The sequence below is a fragment of the Homalodisca vitripennis genome, chromosome 4 (genome assembly GCF_021130785.1).
Source record: "Homalodisca vitripennis isolate AUS2020 chromosome 4, UT_GWSS_2.1, whole genome shotgun sequence".
Classification (NCBI taxonomy): domain Eukaryota; kingdom Metazoa; phylum Arthropoda; class Insecta; order Hemiptera; family Cicadellidae; genus Homalodisca; species Homalodisca vitripennis.
The window spans coordinates 185,060,748-185,083,325 of record NC_060210.1 but is presented as its reverse complement, the minus strand read 5'-3'; the positions used below and the strand labels follow the sequence as shown (position 1 = coordinate 185,083,325).

Genomic DNA, 22,578 nt, shown 5'->3' with positions numbered 1-22,578 from the left:
AAGACAGATGTACAGCTGACTGACTTATTCATATTATTCATTCGTACTAATGGCAGTGGAATACATAACCTCAAATTCAAATGCACACACCTACTGTGATGTTTGACATTTCTAAAAAGTTGTAAAACAGATTTTGATAAATATTTTGTAGGTTAGTATCTTATTTATGTATTTTTATCGTGTTAGTATAGTAATTCGTGTAAATTTCTAACACTTACATTACAAATTACAAGTAGGTTTTATTATTGTAACCTAGTGAGTAGGAACTCATCTTTTGGTTATAGGATTGTAGGTTGTCGATTCTAACATTTTGGTGTGATATTTAGACTTATTTGTATTAATTTCTTTAGCAAATAACATTTTACAAAACTTGTTCATGCAATACAAAAGACAACACCTTATTTTAGATACTGAAGTAAAATGATTGCACTAGGCCTAGTTTGCATCTAATTTGAATGTTATTAGCAGTTCCAACAGCAACAATATCTGAGGTTGCAAAGGCAAAGGCTATTCAAACAAGGCATATTCCAACTAAGTGTAACAATTAATATGATAATCTACAACACAAAATAGGCTATATGAAAAAAGTAAGTACTTGTTACTAACCAGGGTGTCCACCTGATGGGGAGTAAGCCGGGAATTTACTTGTAGAATCAGAAAAAATCTCTAAAACAGTATTTCTGTCACAAAGAACTTTCAGAAAATGGAGAAATAATTTGAGAGCTCCTTGAATCAGGAGTTGATGGCCTCACTATAATAAGCAGCCATCACCACAGTTGAATCATAATTATCGATAAAATATATAAAAACTATTGAATACAACATTTGACATATAGATATTCTTCGTTTATCATAGCCAACTTTTTAAATTTTATTTGCAACGTTTTAAATAGTTCCAAGATCTTCCTTTAAATCCAAAGTGTCCAGTTTGAAAAATGGAATTAAAGGTGGAAATCAAAATAATAGTGTTTCATTGCAAGAAAAGTCAGAAGAAACACGATGTTGCAAAAACGCACTTGAGAAGACTTTTTGAGCAATTTAAATTTGGAATAATGAATATATTGAAAATCATGTATTATTTTAGTTGGAATCAAGCAGAAATGCCATTTCAGATTGGCTAAAGTAATCGTAAGTACTATGCTGCTCAAACATGGTTTAACCCTGGCCATTATATAAAACGATGTGACGAAAATCCCAAGCCATTTTAGAAAATATGTATGTATGGTTTTTTTAACTCTTAAAAGATGATATAGTGAAAAACCTATTTGTATCTTTATGGATCTCTCTATGTAGATACCATCCCTCACACTTATTTACTATAAAAATTATAATCAAATGAGTGGTTAATTTAAATTGGCTTTCCTGATTCCTATCTTTAAAATAGATTTAATTATATAGAAACACCATTTTACATAAACAATACATTTTTGAAAAAAAAAAACAATACAATTAGTAGTCAAATAAAGTAAACTTAAAGGTGGTTGGCAAGGAGTTCCCAAGGTTTAATTCTTGATCTATGTTATTTCTCTGTTGTCTCCAGGGATTTGCTAGTATCATGGATGGGATTACAGTGGCTAAGAGTCAAAAATAAAGAAATTGAAAAAAAGTTGGCCAAATTTAGATCTCAAAGAATATATTCAAGAATACTTCTTATGCCATAATTTACTTTTAAAAGTAAGCAAAGTTAAATTTACCGGGTTTGTAACAAAAAATAATAACAATACGATTTAACTAAACATATTTTTATTGAGCAGAATCACCTTATCCAAATTTTCAATAATAGTTTTTTGGGGTTACAAGTTGATAATAATTTAAGTTGAAACATATATATACAAAATGTATCAAAGAAAGTTTATTCTAAAATACTTATTAAAAATAATGTCATACAATCTGTCATGTGATATAGCATTCCTGTATTAAAATGATCTATTATGCTCCCATATACTCTCATATTGCTTTTGGTTTGTGTGGAACAATATAGAGTGACAATAATTTGATAAGATAAATGATAAGACCAGTGATAAGATTTTAGTCCTTCAAAAACAAGCAATTAGAAAAATGTTGAATCTAAAGCATAATGATCACGTAAAAGAATATTTTTAAAGTTTTGAAATATTGTTGGTATATAATAAATAAAAAAAATATATATATATGAGACTGTATCTTATTAAAAAAATTATAAGCCACACAAATTTAGTATGTACTTTGAAATACACCCCAATAATAAAAGATATAAAAATGATTTTTGCATAAAAAACAGGCTTTCTTTTTTCAGTTAAATTACAACACATATGAAACTTCGTTTTGGAATATACTACCTATTATGATAGAAAATGAACTGGACCAGAATAAATTTAAAAGGGCATTGAAATCTTTTCTATTACGTAATCTATATTATTCCCTTCACGAGTTTTTATGTAATTCTAGGTAGGCTATGGTAACTAAGGTCATGCACATGTAATTATTTGACACTATTTATGTACATGATTTATGCTGATTAAATAAAGACATGCTGACTTGACTAGATAAAATTGGATAACAACATAGACCAGTAATATTTAAAAAAATACAAGTTAAAGTTAAAACTGTAAGGTAAAAGATTCAAATTAAAAGCAGAGCTAAAAAAAGATTAAAAAATAAATACAATGTTAAAAATCCAAGTAGATGTAATGTTATTAAAGAAACAATTGATAAACCATTTTTGAACTAAACTAGGCCACCAAAAAAACTCTGTTTTAAACCCAATAAACTCTTTGACGCTGTATAGTGAGTTAATGACAAGTAAAATCATTAACTTTCTTTTAAAACTAGAACACTCAACCATATCTTACTTCAAGTGGTAGGCTATCAAACAGGAATCAGACCTATAATTTTATAACTAGATCTAGTCGCAACGTTATTGGTGGGAAAAGTCGATTCAATGTGAATATTGAGTCCACCTCCTTTTCACCTTCCGCTTAGTGCAGTGTCTGATATCTCACACCATCACAGACTTTACTCCTGGAATCTGGAGTCAGGATCCATCTGAAGAGATCCAAAACAAGTTGGCGATGATGGAACTCAAAACGAACTTTTGCATCATTTTGACATTAGAAACACCTAAACTACAATATCAAATGTAATCTAAATGAAGAGGTGTGTTTTCATTGTCTTATCAGGTGTACAACTGAGTGCTCTAAGATGTTTTTGACACAATCCCAAAACATCGTAGAGCAACTGAGTTTACTGCAAATAACGTAATACCCATAAAGTAATTCTGGGAGTCAAGCCTTTAACAGCGTCAGATATCGGAGCTGGTGATAAATAGCAGGACTCAACATTCACTTTAAATCAACCCTTCTCACCATACTAATGTTATGGCTTATGTGTGTTATATTAATTTAAAGCATGTTAGTTCTTCTTTGTATTTGATCATATTTATTTTGTTCAGTTTTATGTCTCATGTCAGTTTCCATTGATTTCACCTGTGTTAATTTTGAATGAACCTTGTAAGTTGTGTTTATTGTTTTATAAAACAATTGAATTTCAATTATTTATTTACCGTCGGCTATGTAACAACAGGTAGTACATAGCAGAACTTTCAATTCAAAGATTTATTCCAATAGTGTTTTGGAAGTACTTGTTGTAATGTGTTGAATATGTGCTTATAATGTAAGACCTATAACTTTTTTTTCTTTATTGAGAGTATGAACGTGTTACAAAATTTATACAACGTTGATTCATGGATGCTTTAAAACACAATTAAGTTAGATTATTTGGAAGTAAAAGATTTTCGGAGGAAGGATCTCTGAAACTCCATTTTTTTCAAGAGAATTCAGTAACACCAAACTGCGGTTTGCCAGCCCCTCATGTAATTTATGCACTCTACTGTAATTTATTCATAAAAACATTGGTTATAACCTATTTTCTCTTAGCAAAGGTCTGGGATTACATATAAGTAGTTCTTCCGAACAAGACTATGTAATTTAATGATTATACTTGAGTTTAGTTGAACCCTTAAAGAGTTCAAGGTCGTCTACCATTAAGGTGAACGAGCTTGGTATTGACACTCTAACTCTTTACAGGTTTGTTAGGTTCACACTAAACTATAAAGGAACAATCACCATGTGGAAAGCAAGTGCTGGACATAATGTTGAACCAATTTCCAAGCTGGAGCAAGAGGATGATGATTGGGAGACGGATTTGGATTTTGTGAACGATGTGACAGAGGAGGAGCAGCGCTGGGGATCCAGGACGGTGCAAGGTTCAGGACGCACAGCTGGAGCTATAGAGTGAGTACATAATTGTTCAGTAGTAGACACGACTTGAGGGGGTACTAAACTGAAAGGAGGAAACTACGATTAAGAGATGGATTTTGATTTGTGAACAATGTGACAGAGAAGAAACAGCGCTGTGGTTACAGGACAGTGCAGGGTTCAAGGCGCACAACTGGAGCTATAGAGTGAGTACATAATTGTTCAATAGTAGACACAATTTGAGGAGTATTAAACTGAAAGGAGGAAACTATGATTAAGAGATGGATTTCGATTTGTGAACAATGTGACAGAGAAGAAACAGCGCTGTGGTTCCAGGACAGTGCAGGGTTCAAGGCGCACAACTGGAGCTATAGAGTTGAGTTTAGAATTGTTCAATAGTAGATTTGAGTACGAGTTGAGTTCGTGTCGTAACTGAAAGGAGAAGATATGAGTTGTGTAAGGACATTCATGGAGGAAGGGGAGAATAGAAAATCGTGAAGGTTGTGTTGTCCAGGTTGTGCAGATTGCGCTATAAAATTAGCAGTTACTCGATTGTTATTATAATAATTTTACCGGTCGAGGCAATTTTAAAATTGATGTAGAAAATGATGACCATATTTAGGCTTTTTAACACCTTTACTGTGGATGTTTTCTGATTGATCTCAAGTAATACAGCACCTCAGCATATGCACTGCCGCAGTCAACGTGTTAAACTATTGTGCAATAGTTGTTTTGCTATAATACATGTTAACACTTTGACTGTGTTATCCTAAGTTTTCTAACACAACAGTGTGTGCGCTATTGCATCTGCCATAGTCAATTGAGATATTTATGTGTGCCATAATATACGTATACTACAAAAAGTGTATGTGGACTCACAACTCAATGTAAGTTCATGTAGAAGGTTCAAATTCATTTAATATTATTTAATTTCCCTTGATAGCATTATTAAAATTTTATATTTATTACTCGTAACCCTACATTAAAATGGGCATGGTTTTTGCATAAAACCAAGTTTTACACATTTGTTTACAATTCAGTTTTTAAAATCTTATCCAGATTAGAACAGTATGTTGTTATCAGCAAGGCTACTTTCAATGGTATCTACACTTAACACTGATAAGGCCTGCTAAACAAGACCATACCCTCACTGCAATTAGAATACACAATTAGTCAATAAGAATACACTTTATTCTTATTGACTAATATTTATAATAAATAAAAATGTTTCCTTTCAAGGTGGAAAAAAATTATAATTAATTACTCATCTCAATTAATACAATAGTTTACCAAAATAAAATCATAATACCTAATACCATTATTATACAACTTTAAAACAAAAATACACAGAGAAAACAAGTTATTTTAGGTGTAGAATAAGTTACTATTTTTTATTTAATAATAGAAAAGTTTTTAAATTGCTACATTTTGCATAATGCTAAATTGCAAAAAATGTATATATATATATATATATATATATATATATATAAGCAAAAAAGCTACATAAAATGTTTTTTTTTTCATATTACAGTAGCAATTTCAAAAACAGATTTCACTTCAGCACTCAAGGAGTTAAACAAAATAATTAAAATATGACTACACTATTTTTCAACACTTCATCTTTGAAATAATTTAAAATGTTTTCCAGTTGTCTTAAGTTAGGTCAGAACACATTTTTTTAGTGACATATGCATATTAAAAAAATGAATTGTAAGTATTCTGCAGGTGACAAAAAAACATTCGACCAAATACTGTGTTCTGATAACTGTTACAAGTGAATACGTTCTTGATTCCACAATAAAAGATATTGTATTTAAGTTTTTGAAATAATTTCACCTCATTAATGCTTCATTGGCATAATATTATCTTTTATAACTGGCAAAGTCTATAGGTATACTTTTCTTATCATACCAGTCCTTATCTTATCTGTGTCAATAGAGTAGATAAGACACTGTCTTAAAACCATACAAACATATAACCTTCACTTGCTACAATTAGGTCATGATTAGAAAATAAATCACATATTCCACAAGTAAGCCTGAGTCAGTATTAAAAAGCATTAAAAAGTTTATCAACATATATAATGTAATAAAAATTAATATGTCAAATTTTACTAATGCACACAGTAATCGGTCAAAATAGACTGTAGGAGGTGTGGTGAGGGAAGGAGGTGGAATGAGCTATGACTCACACTTGGCTATGGACTGTATTATGTCCACATTAGGATGGGCTCTCTACTTCACACAATAGGAGGTCATATCAGACTGTAGCAGTTTTGCTGGGGGAGGGAGGTGGAAGGGTTGTGACTCACACCTTTATTGTATTATGTCTACAATAGGTATATATACGGTGGGAGCGCTGCATCCTCATCCAAATGGTATCTTCTGGACCATCCTGGGTATTTCCCTGTCCCAGCACCTTCAGATTATTATCTCTTTACCTCCTTGAAGCTGAAATGGGTGAAAAAAGGTTTTAATCGACGATGAGGTGAAGGGGAAAGCGGACTAAGGGGTTGGAGTGAAATTACTTCAAGGAGGGCATAAATAAATTAATACCCCGGTTCACCACCTGCATTGAGAATGTTGACTATGTCAAATTACATATGTACTAGTTCAAATAAACATTTTTGCAACCTTCAAAAATTCATTACACATACTTTATGGATATGTCTTGTAGTATGATTACAGTAGGAAGGGCCCTCTACTGCACACATCTGAAAGAGCTATGTAATTTTGCTTTAATACTTTTAAATAAATAATAATGGTATTAATTCATAATACTTTTTTCTAAAATTGATGTGGTTTGTCACGGAGCCGAAACTAGTTTAGAGTTTGGATGATAGTATTTCTAAAAAAAAAAAAATATATATATAGTATATACATACATTATTTTTAATGTAAATTAATTCTGTAAATTAAATAATTTTATGATATTTAACCGTCCATCATGATGTCAAGCTGCTTTAAAGAAATAGGTTTTAGAAGAAACAAATTAATGGAGAATTGAACAACAATTGTGTACTCTGAATTAATTAGCAACTCCCTCAAATGGAAAACGTATTAAAATATGTAGATGTAGATAAAATGTTCCTTGCCTAATGATAATGGTTTGTAAATATTTAAAAATAAAAAATAGTAGTAAACTTTGTTTGCTTTGTTTTTTATTATATATTACTCAGTGATGTTTTATTATTGCTCTATGTAGGCACTTGAAATTGTTCATACGATTTATATGAAACAGGATTTGATTTGAATGAATATATTTTAAAAATAACATGTTTTATTACGTTCCAGCATGAACAAGCTGCGAGAGGAAGTTGCTTTAGCAGAGGCGATCAAAAAAAAGAAAGAAGTAAATGAAGCTACGTTTGGATATGGTGGAAAGTTTGGAATTCAAAAAGATAGGTAACTTTATCTTTTATCTTTATCCTTTATCTAATTTAGAGTCAACATTATATAGCTAAACGGATGGTTTTAAGTCTATAAAATTAAAATTGTACATCTAATTCAAAAACTTTTTGTCTATATAATATTTCTAAATACAAGTTTTATCAACAGGATGGATCAGTCAGCGGTTGGCCATGATTATGTAGCCAAGGTTGAAAAGCATGCTTCACAAAAGGATTACAGCACCGGATTTGGTGGGAAGTTTGGCGTCCAGACCGACCGAACTGACAAGGTGAGGAGATAACGTAATCTTAACCAGTCATAAGTCAAAAATATTTTAATTATAAGTAGATGAAAATAACAGGACAGGTCAGTTTAATACATACATTTTAATATTATAGACTATTAATTTTATATTTCCTACTCAGCTATTTCTGTTGGTTCAAAGCTAAATTTACTAGCTTAGGTGGTTTAATTATAAATTTTTAGATTATTTAGATAAAAAAAAGCAGACATTAAAATAAATATGTCATAAAAGATAAGAAGTTATCTCAAAGAAAAAAAACAACTCCCTCCTCAGGGTGCTGGGATACACAAGAGTCGAATGTAAGGAAGAAGCCAATAGCACTTGAGTTGGGATGTAGCTTGATCATTCCTTTCTTTAAAGAGAAACTCAGGGAAAGAGAAGACAACCAAGGATGAAACTTAAGAGCCAAAGAAGTACTCGGGAACTTTGACTGGAGGAGAGCTGAGAACAAGCTTGTCATGTTCAATATTAATAGACTAAAAGTACGAGCAAGATTATTATAGACATGCAAGCTAAATGAACACTTGAGGAAACTTTTGTTTTTGAGAAGAAGGTACCAGTAGATTCTGTCAAAATGGATTGGAGAGACTATGTCATCTTTTAGTTATTACAATAAATCAAAGTTAATACACCCTTTACCAATCCTAAACAGAGTAGATTACTTTATTTAATTTGTGATTCAACTTTTTAATGTTTAAGCTTAAATTGCTTCAATAATTGATTTAGTACTTGATGGTTGTAGAGTGCGGCCGGGTGGGACTATGTAGAAGCACCACAGAAACACGCGTCTCAAGTGGATTATCGTTCTGGCTTCGGTGGAAAGTTTGGGATCCAGTCGGACAGACAGGACAAGTCAGCTGTAGGCTGGGACCATGTGGAGAAAATACCCAAACATGAGTCACAAACAGGTGAGTCTGCAATATATGTTACGCAAACATGAGTTGAGAACAGGTGAGACTACAATATACGTTACACAGACATGAGCAACAAACAGGTGAGTCTGCAATATATGTTACGCAAACATGAGTTGAGAACAGGTGAGACTACAATATACGTTACACAGACATGAGCAACAAACAGGTGAGTCTGCAATATATGTTACGCAAACATGAGTTGAGAACAGGTGAGACTACAATATACGTTACACAGACATGAGCAACAAACAGGTGAGTCTGCAATATATGTTACGCAAACATGAGTTGAGAACAGGTGAGACTACAATATACGTTACACAGACATGAGCAACAAACAGGTGAGTCTGCAATATATGTTACGCAAACATGAGTTGAGAACAGGTGAGACTACAATATACGTTACACAGACATGAGCAACAAACAGGTGAGACTGTAATATATGTTACGCAAACATGAGTCACAAACAGGTGAGTCTGCAATATATGTTACGCAAACATGAGTTGAGAACAGGTGAGACTACAATATACGTTACACAGACATGAGCAACAAACAGGTGAGTCTGCAATATATGTTACGCAAACATGAGTTGAGAACAGGTGAGACTACAATATACGTTACACAGACATGAGCAACAAACAGGTGAGACTGTAATATATGTTACGCAAACATGAGTCACAAACAGGTGAGTCTGCAATATATGTTACGCAAACATGAGTTGAGAACAGGTGAGACTACAATATACGTTACACAGACATGAGCAACAAACAGGTGAGTCTGCAATATATGTTACGCAAACATGAGTTGAGAACAGGTGAGACTACAATATACGTTACACAGACATGAGCAACAAACAGGTGAGTCTGCAATATATGTTACGCAAACATGAGTTGAGAACAGGTGAGACTACAATATACGTTACACAGACATGAGCAACAAACAGGTGAGTCTGCAATATATGTTACGCAAACATGAGTTGAGAACAGGTGAGACTACAATATACGTTACACAGACATGAGCAACAAACAGGTGAGACTGCAATATATGTTACGCAAACATGAGTCACAAACAGGTGAGTCTGCAATATATGTTACGCAAACATGAGTTGAGAACAGGTGAGACTACAATATATGTCACAGAGACAGTCACAAACAATTGAGTTGCTCTGTCACACACATAGTTATCATCTGAAATGGCGTTTATGTGATTACTTGATAACAACTGAAAATGTTTTTGCCACTAAAAGTTATATGTTCTTAGAGTATTTGTAAGAATTTATGTTTTATTCCCAGATTACGCAGTTGGGTTTGGTGGCAAGTTTGGTGTGCAAGCGGACAGGCAGGATAGGTCTGCTGTGGGCTGGGACCATGTGGAGACAGTGCCTAAACATGAGAGTCAGGTTGATCACAACAAGGTAATCATCTGGGTTCTTAGAAACAGCTATTAGAAACATTATTTCGTGTGATGGTAATCACTTTGACCACTAGAACTACTGTTGTTGATTTTCATCTGAGTTAACAGACCTGTACAGTAAATAATTCAAACAATTTCTGTAATAATTTAAATATGTCTGCAGATTCATATATAGAACATTAGTTTGAATAATGGGGTACTGTTTCAAAACCAAATTGTAGCATCAATTGTCAAAAATTAAAAAATAAATGTAACCTTTAGAAGTAATACATAGTATTATGATATATTAAACAAATAAGTAACACAATACCCTTTCATAATTTTTATTACTGACGTGTGTATGTATAAAATATGTATTATAGTAGCCCTGTGAATTACAAACCAGTATAATAATAATATAAAGTAATTAAAAATGCCTACCATAATGAAAAAAATGCACACAAACCCATTTTGGAACGAAACATTAAACATTTTGAACACGTGTTACTTAAAAATGAGAAAGATCTATTGACACAAGTTTAATTTTCGATACATGTAAGCACGATCATGTAATTAGTTTAATTTAAACACAATTAAATTACAAAACTTAGTTTAAAATATCTACAGAGAAGACCATAATTCTACATAGTTACATAACAAAAAGAAATTACAGAATAAGTTATTTTCTTTATGTATTTACGAGTATCTTTATGTACTCGTATGACTAAAACTCAAAACTTAATTGGTCATAGTTTTTTTTGTTTAGAAAATACTGTCCAATTGTGCAGAAATGTTGTATGTAAAAAAATTTCAAACATAGTAATTACACACCATAGCATTTATTACACTATATAAAGTTTTCAATTGAAGTTATCAGGGTGTCCGAAGAAGAATGCCTCAATTTAAAATGGTAGTTTCTTAAAAACTGTTTAAGATAACTAAACATTTTAAGCTTCAAGCTAAAGTTGAAATAACAAAGTTTTGTTTTCTGTATAGCGTGGGAGGATAATAAAGCAATTTGTCGCTGGTTAAACCAGTTTTATAACATAGGAATTGTGTTGAAAGGACATTCAACTGGCATTTTCGTAGGCATGAAGTCTCAATGTTTTATGAATTACATCATGGACTGTTGATTTGAGTATGTTTAACAGAAGACTTTGTCGGAAAATCGGTTTTTTTCAGGCTTCTGATGCAATATTGTTGGATTTCTTTGGTTCTTTTGGTCACTGAGCCCAAATTGTATTTACTGTATGTGCAATCCCTACTTTATGCGTTATCTTCACATAATATTTTATACTTTCGTGTGATATTAAAAGTTGCTGTTGTGTGTTCTAGTTTAAAAATGTGTTTCTTTTTGCTGTCCTACCCATTCCCCTACCCTCAACAAAAACCTAGACGTTTGTTAGATTATCTGAAAACCTACTTGGAAAACTTGTGTCGGTTAATCGACGCTCTACTGTATCTCTGAAGTTTGTTTTTATGATGTATATTACCTCAACTGATGTATCGATGTGGTTTCAAAATGTATCTGAAAGTTTCAACGTGTTTCTGTTAAATTGTTGTATTCAATTGTCTAGTATTTGCATTTATTGGCAAATTATTACAAATCTCACCATATACATAACTAACAAATGGCTATTGAAGAGTAATTTTAGGACATGTTCAATATTATTTGGAATCACTGTTTTAAAAGTTCATAAAAGTTTGGCAAAGTTGAACCAGTAGGTCTGGTCACTTTTCATATTATGAGCTGGATTTGTAGATTAGTTCTTTCTTTGATTCATATCATATACAGTATTTTGACAGGCATCATGTTCTTCAGAGTGTATAACTTTTTTCATTGGACAGGGCTTTGGTGGGAAATTTGGACTAGAAGTAGACAGAGTGGACAAATCTGCTCACGATTTCACTGACGATCCTCAGCCTGTCGGCACACGCTATCAGAAGGAGAAGCCTCAGATAGGTTAGTAAATAAAAAGTTGTTTGTCTGTTGCTGTAAAGGGTTTCACAAAATAAACTAAAGCTTTTACAGCTGATCTAAAAGAATAAAACTGTTTGTAGTCATCAAACAAATATTTTATATATATATATATATATATATATATATATATATATATATATATATATATATTTGTCCGTTTTCATAGATGGCTCTTTTATAATTGGAAGGTATTAATGATAGAAGTGAAATAGGACGGTAATTTTATATTTCAGTTATTACCTCTTGTGAAATGAGTATTTTGACGTCTTGAGTTAATTATCACTTTTCTATCTTGTTACTTAATAGGTGAGTGAATTCTTTGGAATGGGTGAACCAATTAGTAAAACAAAAACAGGTATTGTAGTTCATCTATATAGATTACGGTAACAAATAGATTTTTACGTGACAAAAATTTAAATTAGAGTTTGGTTTTAACTCTTAAAGTAAATTATCCTCAATTGAATTAATGAAAAAATAATTAGTAGTAAAGCTCATAACAATTAAGATTTCTCATTTTAATTAATAAAATATGTGGAAGAATAGTACAATTTCAGTATAAATGAGATAATGTTTTTATTTCTCTAGGATGGTTAAAGGCCTAAAGTCAAAGTGACATTAGTTCTTAGGCTTGCTCAGCTATGCAATGACTTATCATCAGTTTTATTGTATTTAAAAAAACATTTACGCCAAAGTATTTTCCCCAGGTTCAGTGAAACCATCCAACATTCGAGCCAAGTTCGAAAACCTGGCGAAGGAAGGAGAAGAAGAGTCAAGAAGAAAAGCTGAGGAAGAGAGGAAGAAGCGGAAAGCGCAGGAGGAAAGGGAGGAGAAGGAGGCTAGGGAACGGGAAGAGAAAAGGCTGTCTGAGCTGAAACAACGGGAAGCTGCATTGGTGAGTTGTTTGACTGAATGTAGTTTCTGATTTATATATACTATCTCACTTAAATTATTTAATTAGCAAAATAAAATAAACCCTTGCCAGACTCTGTAAAAGTGCCAATTTTACATCTGGTTATATTTAATCCACGGTTATATTGTAGTTTTTAATTTTTCACCTTGCAATTGTTGAGGTAACATGATGATTTATTATGATTAAGTATGCGTATAGAGTAAAATGGTGTAAATAATACTTTTTGTAGAACAATGAAATGTTTTCTTAATAATTTATTTACTTTAACATTTGTTGTTGTTCAAAAGTCAAAATCCTAGTTTTACCTACATTTTTAAACTTTTGGAGATTCAAATTATATCTAGTTTTTGAGTTATACAAAGGCTATCCAGAAAATAGGTTACGTTTCGCTCTGTAGTCACCAGGGGCCATTTTTTTGTCAGGATGTTTTTCCGTGCTAGTGAGAGGTGGTTACTGCCACTCCTTGTTGTTTTACAGTAGCATTTTAACCCTTATAACGTCAGTATATCTTTTCACTACTTCCAGCAAACGGCACATTAAGAAAAAAAAAAAAAAATTAAATGTGTAAAGTTCATTTTTATTTTTTCTTTCTATAATTAATTATGGTAAGTATAAAAAAGTAAAAATTTTAAAATTATAAAGTCACTGTACTCAGGATCGTCAATTTTACGAGACATGTTATTTATCACTAATAATGAACACGGTACTTTGGGATCATACCGACCACACCCAGACATGAATCGTTATTTGACATTTTGCTTCTACTGATTACTAGATTAGTGTAGAGCAAATATTTCGTCAATATAAAACAGGAATTGTCTTATCGCTAACCCCTCCCCATCCTCAGACAAAGGTCAAAGTCGAGCGGTCTAGTAGATAACGTGATTGCAGAGTCTCGCCGCCCGTTCAGCTGGTGCATCGCTTTGTTGTACTTCTTGTTTTACCTCTACATTTCTCCAAACACAAAAATTCAATAAAAACAAACATGATCAAACTAAAACTAAACTCTTTATTGAAAAACACTCAAAACTTGTTTTTATTCTTGATCATACTCCGCCACCCAAAATGCGAGTGCCATGCCTTCTCGCTGATGTCAACGAAAGAAAAACATCCCTCGAGATAGTACCTATCAGTAAAATATCAAATTCTAGAGGATCTGATCAGAAATATAAATTGAATTGTAATGGAAAGGCAATTATGTACCGCGCAAATCATGTGATGCCGCGTGGCCTGTCGTAATCGGGATTCTCGAGAAAGATAAGATAAAAGCGACAACAATACCGATCACAATGCCTGGAAATGCTTGTAATTTTGTAATTAAAGAGTTGTTTTTTCGTTCTATAATGTTTGTTTAGCTATAAATTTATATTTTTGTGTTCTTCATACTGGTGTTGTCGGTATAATCCCAAAGTACCTGAACACTAAATAGGTGACACTAAACACTAAAATGACACTAAAAACACTAAATGAATACTAAAACTAAGATATCAATACTTATAACAAATAAATAAAAACCATATAAATAGAAAACACGACAAAGGAAACCGACTCAGCGATGGTTAGACACGCTCTACCTGAAGTCAAACTGCAAACAAAAGTGCACGCCCTGTACGGCGTCTGTGCCGTGTGGCGGGGAGAATGTCTAGACACCGCGTCTATTGTTTCAAACAATGTAACGCGACAGCTATATTTTGACGCTTGACATATTTCAATAACCCACACACATGGTTGACGCATACCGTTAGTGACATTGATCGGATTTAAAAGGAACTTAAATTTGCTATAGACGCAGTTTTGTGTCGATGCGCCGTACCGCGTCTTTGCCGTTTGGAGATAGTTTGTCTATGCGCCGTACGGCGTCTGTGACGTTATAAGGGTTAAAATGTGTAACGCAATTGAGAATCCCACGAGTTGTGGAGTGCGGTCAGTAATACAGTGTTTGTTGGCTAAGCGCAATAAAACTCTGTGAACTTTGTGGGGACGATTTGATTACTAAATGTGGAGTGCTTCAGTGGTGCATTAGGTTAAAAAGTGGCTGAATTATTATGCATGATGAATTAAGTGGACGGCCAAACATTGTGATCAATGAAATTGTCTAAGTCAATGAAAAGATTAAAGAAGACCGCAGATTCCCATTAACAGAACTCTCACTCAGTTTTCCTAAAATTTTACAGAAGTTAGGTAACCATAAATTTTGTACAAGATACGTAGAGAAAATCTTAACAGAAACCCATAAAAATCAGCGTATGTATATGGCTACTTCATTGACATTTTTGGACACTTATGAAAAGATGGTGACTCCCTGCTTGATCAAATCATTACAGGAGATGAGACTTGGGTAAAACCTGTGAATTGTGATGCAGCTTTTTGATGATGACGTGGAACTGTGGGATGGTCGATTGAAGTCTGAGGTTGAAGAATTTTATAATGCTAGAATTTCAAAACTAGTTCACTGCTATGATAAGTGCCTAAATTTTTTAATTTGGAATATATATATATATATATATATATATATATATATATATTTGGAAAAGTACTTATATATATATATATAAGTACTTTTTGTGATTCAAAAATCAATCTATAAAAATCCCGGCGGAGAAAGTACTTTATATATATATATAAAATATATTCTCTTTAATGAGATAAATTCTCTAAATCCTACTGTGATGTGTAATTTTTGTACTAAGATAGCAATCTCTGTTATTAGAAGTAACACCTGTTTATTTTTTCAGGCTAAAGCTGCAGAACCAGTCAAAAGTCCAACCCAAGAAAGACTGGAAAAACATCAAAATGTAACTGCCTATTTATTATATTTAACATTTTTTAATGCATTAATTTTAATATTATGACAGTTTGCATGACAAAGAAAAATTGTGGCAAAATGCATGTGTTGTGATCTAACTAACAAACCTTGGATCAATAGTTTTAAAATTTTTCATGCCAAAAAGACCATTCAGATTTACTTACGTTAATAATTGATGAGAAAAATTGTTTAAATAAAATAAAAAAAATATTATTATTAATACGATATGTTATTGAGAAGTTATAGTACCTTGAACACAAATAAAAAAGTGGCTTTAAAATAAATGCTCAGAAATGATAATAAATCACAAATAATTTACCAAATTAAAAACTAATTAAGAAGGCTATAGAATAAAAAATAGTCAAAAGAACTAGAAGAAAGGGTGTTTGTGTAATGAATCAAAGGTTAGGTAATAGACAAATATTGATATGCCTTAAAATATTGTACTGAATATATTTTTGCACTTTACTCATTTTCAGGCTCTAAAAACATTAATATGTTCGGTTCACCAAAAACACCAAGTTCAAAGACTTGTTAAAAAAATGGTAGTGGCTCTTTCCGGAGTAATTACATACTAGTACAACAGCATCATAAAATTGAAACTTGTTACATAGAACCTCTTAAGTCAAGGAAGAACTCTATTAATTTTGGGGTTAAAGGAAAAAAGGCGCATAAAGTCCGTCTGTCAGTGCGGTCACTCTTTCATTGCATCCTGTTGGGTTCTGTGGTACTATGTTGTTTTGGTTTACAATGTTACAAATTAGTGTTTTGTAGTTTAAATGCTGTGTTTATGTTAATTTTTACATTTTTAGGACTATTTGGAGGAGGAGGAACCTGTAAGAATAGCTCCGGCCCAGCCTCCTGTAGTCGTAGCGGAACATCCGGCAAACAAAGGAAGTGAATCCAGCAGACTACCAGAAAAAGTTGTGAAACAACCAGAACCTGTTGTGAAGCAACCGGAACCTGTTGTGAAGCAACCGGAACCTGTTGTGAAGCAACCAGAACCTGTTGTGAAGCAACCAGAACCTGTTGTGAAGCAACCAGAACCTGTTGTGAAGCAACTGGAACCTATTGCAAAAGAACCGGAACAAATAGTGAAACAGCCAGAACAAAAGAAGCAGTCTGAACCTAAACAACATGAAACTGAGCCAGAATCTAATCAATCAGAGCCGGAACCACAACCAGAGAGCGAGGAAAATTTCAATCTAGAAGATTTTGGTTATTCTGCCGTCGCTCTTTACGACTATCAAGCTTGTAAGTTTGTTATTTAATATTGTATTTTAGAAAAAACTCTGAAGTCTTTTTAACTTATGTTTTAATAAATTCTATTTCACTGTCTTTTCTTTCAAGTACATAGGAAAACAAATTACTTTAATGTTTTTTTTCAGAGTCTGTTTTATATTGTAAACTTACATTAAACTTATTAATAGTTGAATAGCCATATACTTGTAAAGACTTTAATTTCTTATTTTTTCTTTTCAGCTGCTAGCGATGAAATATCTTTTGATCCAGATGACGTTATAACAAATATAGAAATGGTGAGTAATTTGAGTAGTGATGTGGTGATTTAGTTATAAAGTGTTGAAAAAGTTATTATTTTTGTAAATAAAAAATTTTTCAGAAAAAAATACTTCTGTAGAGTAAATATAATTTGTTGTAATTTTTATACAAACACACATAATAATAACCCTTATATACATTTTAATATTTAATTGAAATCCAAAATATAACTTCTTTTTGTTATTCACAGTTTTCTGGTGCCGGTACCAATGATTTCCAGCCATTTTTGCAAAAATTATTAATTATGAAATTTCATACATATATTGTTTAATATATTGTAAATTATAATCTACAGGTCAAAAAGATCAGTTAATTATGTTCAATCTTATAATGATATTTTGTTAAATACAGCATATAAATAATGATATTGTTATCAGTAGCATTAAAACAGCTTTTGAACAATTTTGAATTTTTAGTTTTATCTTTATTGTCATGTATAGGACATTTGTGTGTTTTGTTTAGATCGACGAGGGATGGTGGAGAGGCTATTGTAGGGGTCAGTACGGTCTGTTCCCAGCCAACTACGTCATCCTGCAGTGATTTTATTTTTATTATCATAATATAGTTTATTTATTTTATACTTGTATGTTACGAAGAGTATATTTTACTGTTTTAAGGTTTAGGTCTTAATGTGCAACTGTGATTCTGACGTTGTATTTTTTTACATTTTGAATCCAGTATCATAACTGCGTAAAGTAGTAATTTGTATGTTTTTTAACTGACATGTAGTATTTAAAATTCTTTTATTTTTTTCAAGTATTGATAGCATAGTAATTTATGATTGTTGAGAATGATGGTTTATTGTGTGTAAGATTTGAAGTCTTTTATTTGTGTATGGTTGTGTTGTATTCAAAGACGGTAAAAGGTTAGCATGAATTATAAGCGCACTAATAATCTAACATGCCTGTTTGAAAGCGATGGTTGACACATTGTGTGAAATTAAAAGAAAAGAGAATTTCAAATGAAAGGCGGGTGCTATTAAACCTAACAACTCATGCTAACATTTTATGCTATAAAGGGTTGGAACCATTTAGTTGACCCGCTCCATGCGTTGTTTTATCCGGACAAATTTTATTTTGTTCAAAAATGCACACATGTTTAATTGCCAGAGGATAAACAATTGTAGGTTATATCCATAAAAAATAGTTAAGTAATAAAAATAGAGTAAATTTCCTGTTAATGCAGGATTATATAATCCTACAAATATTTTTTGGGAAGTTTTTGAACTTGTGTTTACTTATGATAAAAAAAATTTAAATTTTAAAGATCATAAACGTAAAGTGAAACAGAACTATTTATTTTGAATGAAAAAATTGAGGAAAATAAATATATATACATTGTGATAATTAATGTGCAGTAGATTTCGGTCACAAACTAAATTGAAATAAAATTATTTACAAAGAATTTAAAACTAAAAATGCATAATGATGAAACATAATGATAATGATATAGTGATGAACATATAAATTCGTAAGGCATAGGAGATATCAAAGGACAACTTGTTGGGAATAGTTCTTTTTAAAGCAGTTGTAAGATAACGATGATTGCGTATTACATGTATTATTTGTTTTGTATCAGATGAAATAGTGCCTAAGTGATAAAAAGTCAACATTAGACGGAACCTATTAAGAAACTATGAAAATGCTCTGAAATGAATTAAACAACAACAAAAGTGTTGCTGAGCGGAAGCTAGTTCAGCAAGTCAGTATGGTCTGTATGACAGTGAAGCAGGAAGAGTTAAACAGTATTGAATTAGAGATGATCTCTTCCATGGTAGTTTTGAATATTTTGAACTAAATTGTATTCCAAACTTGGTACTTAAATTTATTGGTTTTAATACGGTTGGTAGAACAAAAAGTGTACTCATGTTCCATTATATTTATAATTTAATACAGTTGGTTAGTGTATATTACACACTTTAAAGCAGAAACAAAGTTTTAAAAATTTACTCGAACTTTATGTTTTAATATTTAAGTCATTTTAGTTATTATATTTTTTAAGGTTTAGATTTTACACATTGTGGTTGTAACTTCATTATGAGGGTTACCTGAAAAACTATTTTCATTAAAAAAAAAACTAGAATACTCATAAAGTTATTAGATTTCAAAACTACAGAAGTCATATTTTTTGTGTCTATTAAGTACAAAAAATTCAATAATTTATAATTTAGGTAACAGGATTTATTAGGATATTTACCAACTTTCATTGAACTGATCAGTCAACCGTCAGTTGAAATTAGGCTGCTTTGGTTGCAAATTTTGAAAAATGGAATAGAAAACCTATAATATCAAATAGAGCTTTGTAGCCAATGCAAATTTACATTATTGTTTCGAGAAGTCATTTAGAATGAACTAATTATAATTAAACTGTCCCAGTCCTATTTCCTGATTTATCACCATCTTGTTTCTACCGTTAAAACCACCATTTACTATTGGACATTGTCAGTTGTCAGTGATTGGTTAGTGCTGACCTATTATTCTGACCTGTATTCTTTAGTTCGGTTTTAATAGTTAGTGTTTATTGTATTAAAGAGCATGTTTTAGAGATAGTGACATGGAGTTGACACACACACGTTATTTCTGACTTTTGCGTGTTGTAACATTCTGGTATGGTTTGTTAATTGACACCTACTAAGTAATTGTCCACATGAGGAAGAGATAGATTGCAGACCTCAAATTAGTTGTGTTACTAATTTCTTGTGTCACTGAATGATGGCAAATGTCCTATAAAATTCTGTTACCTCTTTGTATTGTCAAAAAAATCTGTTGGCTGGTAGGATTGTGTGACATAATCCTACCTGTGAAGTAGGGATTAGCTCACTTCAGATTTTCTATATGAAAATAAGGTTACTTTTCAGGTAGCTCTCGTAACAACTAATATAATGTCATTACTGAATAGAAGTATTATACTTGTACCTACAATATGTGTGTAAGGAGGTCACTCAGGAAGTAAAGTACGTTTGCCTCAAGCCCCGTAATTTGGTTACACTATTCTGTATTTAGGCTGCAACTGCAAAAATGATTAAAATGGGCAGATTACGCTAGTTTGTGTAGATGGCATGTTTGTATTAGACAATTTTTTTTGAACAAAAATGATAAAATCGTTATTTAGCAATTGTTATAACTTACAATTTTTATATTTTATTTACTCTATATAATTTTGAATAATAACTGAATATAATATAATATTTTTATTACAGTACCGGTACATACAAAAATCTTTATTTTGTGTTTCCATTTTTTTAGTTTTATTTTGTTATGCAATACTGAAAATTTCATATGTTATTTAATTTAATTTATATTTGCAAAACAATAATTTTTAAACATACAAAAGGAGTTGTGTAAATTACGTAAAAAATCACAAGTTGTGTAATCACGTATACTTACGTTATATTTGTATACATTTATGAGCATCTCATGTTAAAGAACTGAACAGAAAAATCAATATTGGTATTTATTCATATATTGCATAATAAAGGTCACACTAACGTGGTAAGCTATGTGACTTAAAATTGTGTATAAAAATTACAGGAAAATAAACGTGCTTCACTTTATGATCCTTGTATAGGTAAATATAAATTTTCAATGATAAATCACAATCAGTGTTTTATAATAAAACTGTGACAACTCTTTTATATGAGTATTAAAGTATGTGTATAAAATAGGGTATCAAAAAAATGTTATATGGTGTTTCAAGGTTTTGGTGGTAAACGCTAAAACATAACTTTTGTCAATGAAGATTAGTTTAAAACTCTCTTTACTGAATTTACGTTTTCCATTGTATAGTATTGAATTTTGCACCTCATTTTACAAAGCTTTTACAGTATTTATAAAGTATATTAATAATTATAGTTGCCTATCTATTTTTTATAATTTTGTGCAATATTATGGTAGTATTAATAAACTATATCAAAATTTTAATTTGTAGGTTTCAGTTGTAAACTTTCATCAGGTTTGTAAGGAGATTAAAAATATGTTATCTGATACGAATTGAACTTTTTTCACCCCTGTTCTCCATGTTGCAGTGTATTGTTGGCATAGATCTTACCTAAAAAGGGCTCAGGAAATAATGTTTGTGCTCTGCTTGTTTTACGCATTCCACTGTTAGTTTTCCTGATATTATTTGCTGTACAGAAGAAGTCTGATTACCCAGGTTTTGATAATTTGAGCTGCTGTGTGAACCGAGGACATTAAAAAAGAATGAATAATCCTTTAGGACGTGAATGCTGAGTTTAGCTCCAGTTCATCCTAATCTTAGTGCAGCATCTTGAATCGTGACATGTTTGTCTGAAGATATAAAAAAAGGTTGACAACGAAAAAGCTCAAAATGAACTCTTTACATTGATTTGATGTCAGAGACAACTAGACTACAAAATTGTCTCATCATGTGCACAATTGAGCCACATTTGAGACACGATCTCTAAGCACGGTGGAGCAACTGAGTCTTTTGCACGTATTGTAGCTATGATGGGATGGGTCGATTCAGTGTGAATGTTGAGTTCACTTTCTTCTTAGTGCATCATCTGGAATCTGACGCTGTCACAGACTTGACTCCTGGAATCTGGAGTTATGTTTGTTTGAAGAGATCCAAAAGAAGTTGGTGACGAAGAAGCTCAAAGTAAACCTTCATATCGTTTAGACATCAGAGACACCTTGACTACAAAATAGAAAGGTGAACTGGAGCTGAATTTAATATTCACATTGAATCAAACCTTCCCACCATAGCTACATTATGTGTAGAAAATTTGGTTGTTCTACCATTAAGAAGCATATTCAAATAGCTCTGAAGATACCAGGTCTGTTTTTGATATGAGGTGCGAGTAACATCACACCATGCCATTTTCACGGCTTGACTGACCGTTGTTAGTTACAGAAATAGTGGTACGACATTAGAACCGTAATTATTTAAATGAAAATGATTCAAACATATGTTAAAATACTGTTGATATTTTCTTAAAAGAGGTTATGTTTGGTCAAGAGTAAAAGAAAAAAAATTGAAATGACACTTCAGTCATGTGAACATAATTATAATAAATTATGTAATTTATAGAATTTGAAAATAAAGATTTTAAATTGTTTTAAAAATGTATC

At 31.7% G+C, this 22,578-nt stretch overlaps 1 protein-coding gene across 1 annotated transcript; it reads left to right on the top strand.

Moving 5' to 3' along the window:
- Positions 1–21,471, top strand: LOC124360744 (src substrate cortactin). The gene is made up of 12 exons (XM_046814609.1): positions 1–151; positions 4,065–4,271; positions 7,529–7,639; positions 7,793–7,913; positions 8,671–8,836; positions 10,132–10,253; positions 12,080–12,194; positions 12,917–13,104; positions 15,858–15,917; positions 16,741–17,182; positions 17,411–17,466; positions 17,951–21,471. The coding sequence occupies exons 2-12, from the start codon at positions 4,105–4,107 to the stop codon at positions 18,026–18,028; spliced, it is 1,626 nt and encodes a 541-aa protein (XP_046670565.1). The 5' UTR covers positions 1–151; positions 4,065–4,104; the 3' UTR covers positions 18,029–21,471.
- Positions 21,472–22,578: the final 1,107 nt, after the last annotated feature.

Excerpts from the sequence above, each read along its gene's own strand:
- LOC124360744 (XM_046814609.1), top strand. The coding sequence starts at position 4,105 with ATGTGGAAAGCAAGTGCTGGACATAATGTTGAACCAATTTCCAAGCTG. Across the intron at positions 8,837-10,131 it reads CAAACATGAGTCACAAACAG|ATTACGCAGTTGGGTTTGGT; the intron begins GTGAGTCTGCAA and ends TTTTATTCCCAG. Across the intron at positions 17,183-17,410 it reads TCTTTACGACTATCAAGCTT|CTGCTAGCGATGAAATATCT; the intron begins GTAAGTTTGTTA and ends TTTTCTTTTCAG.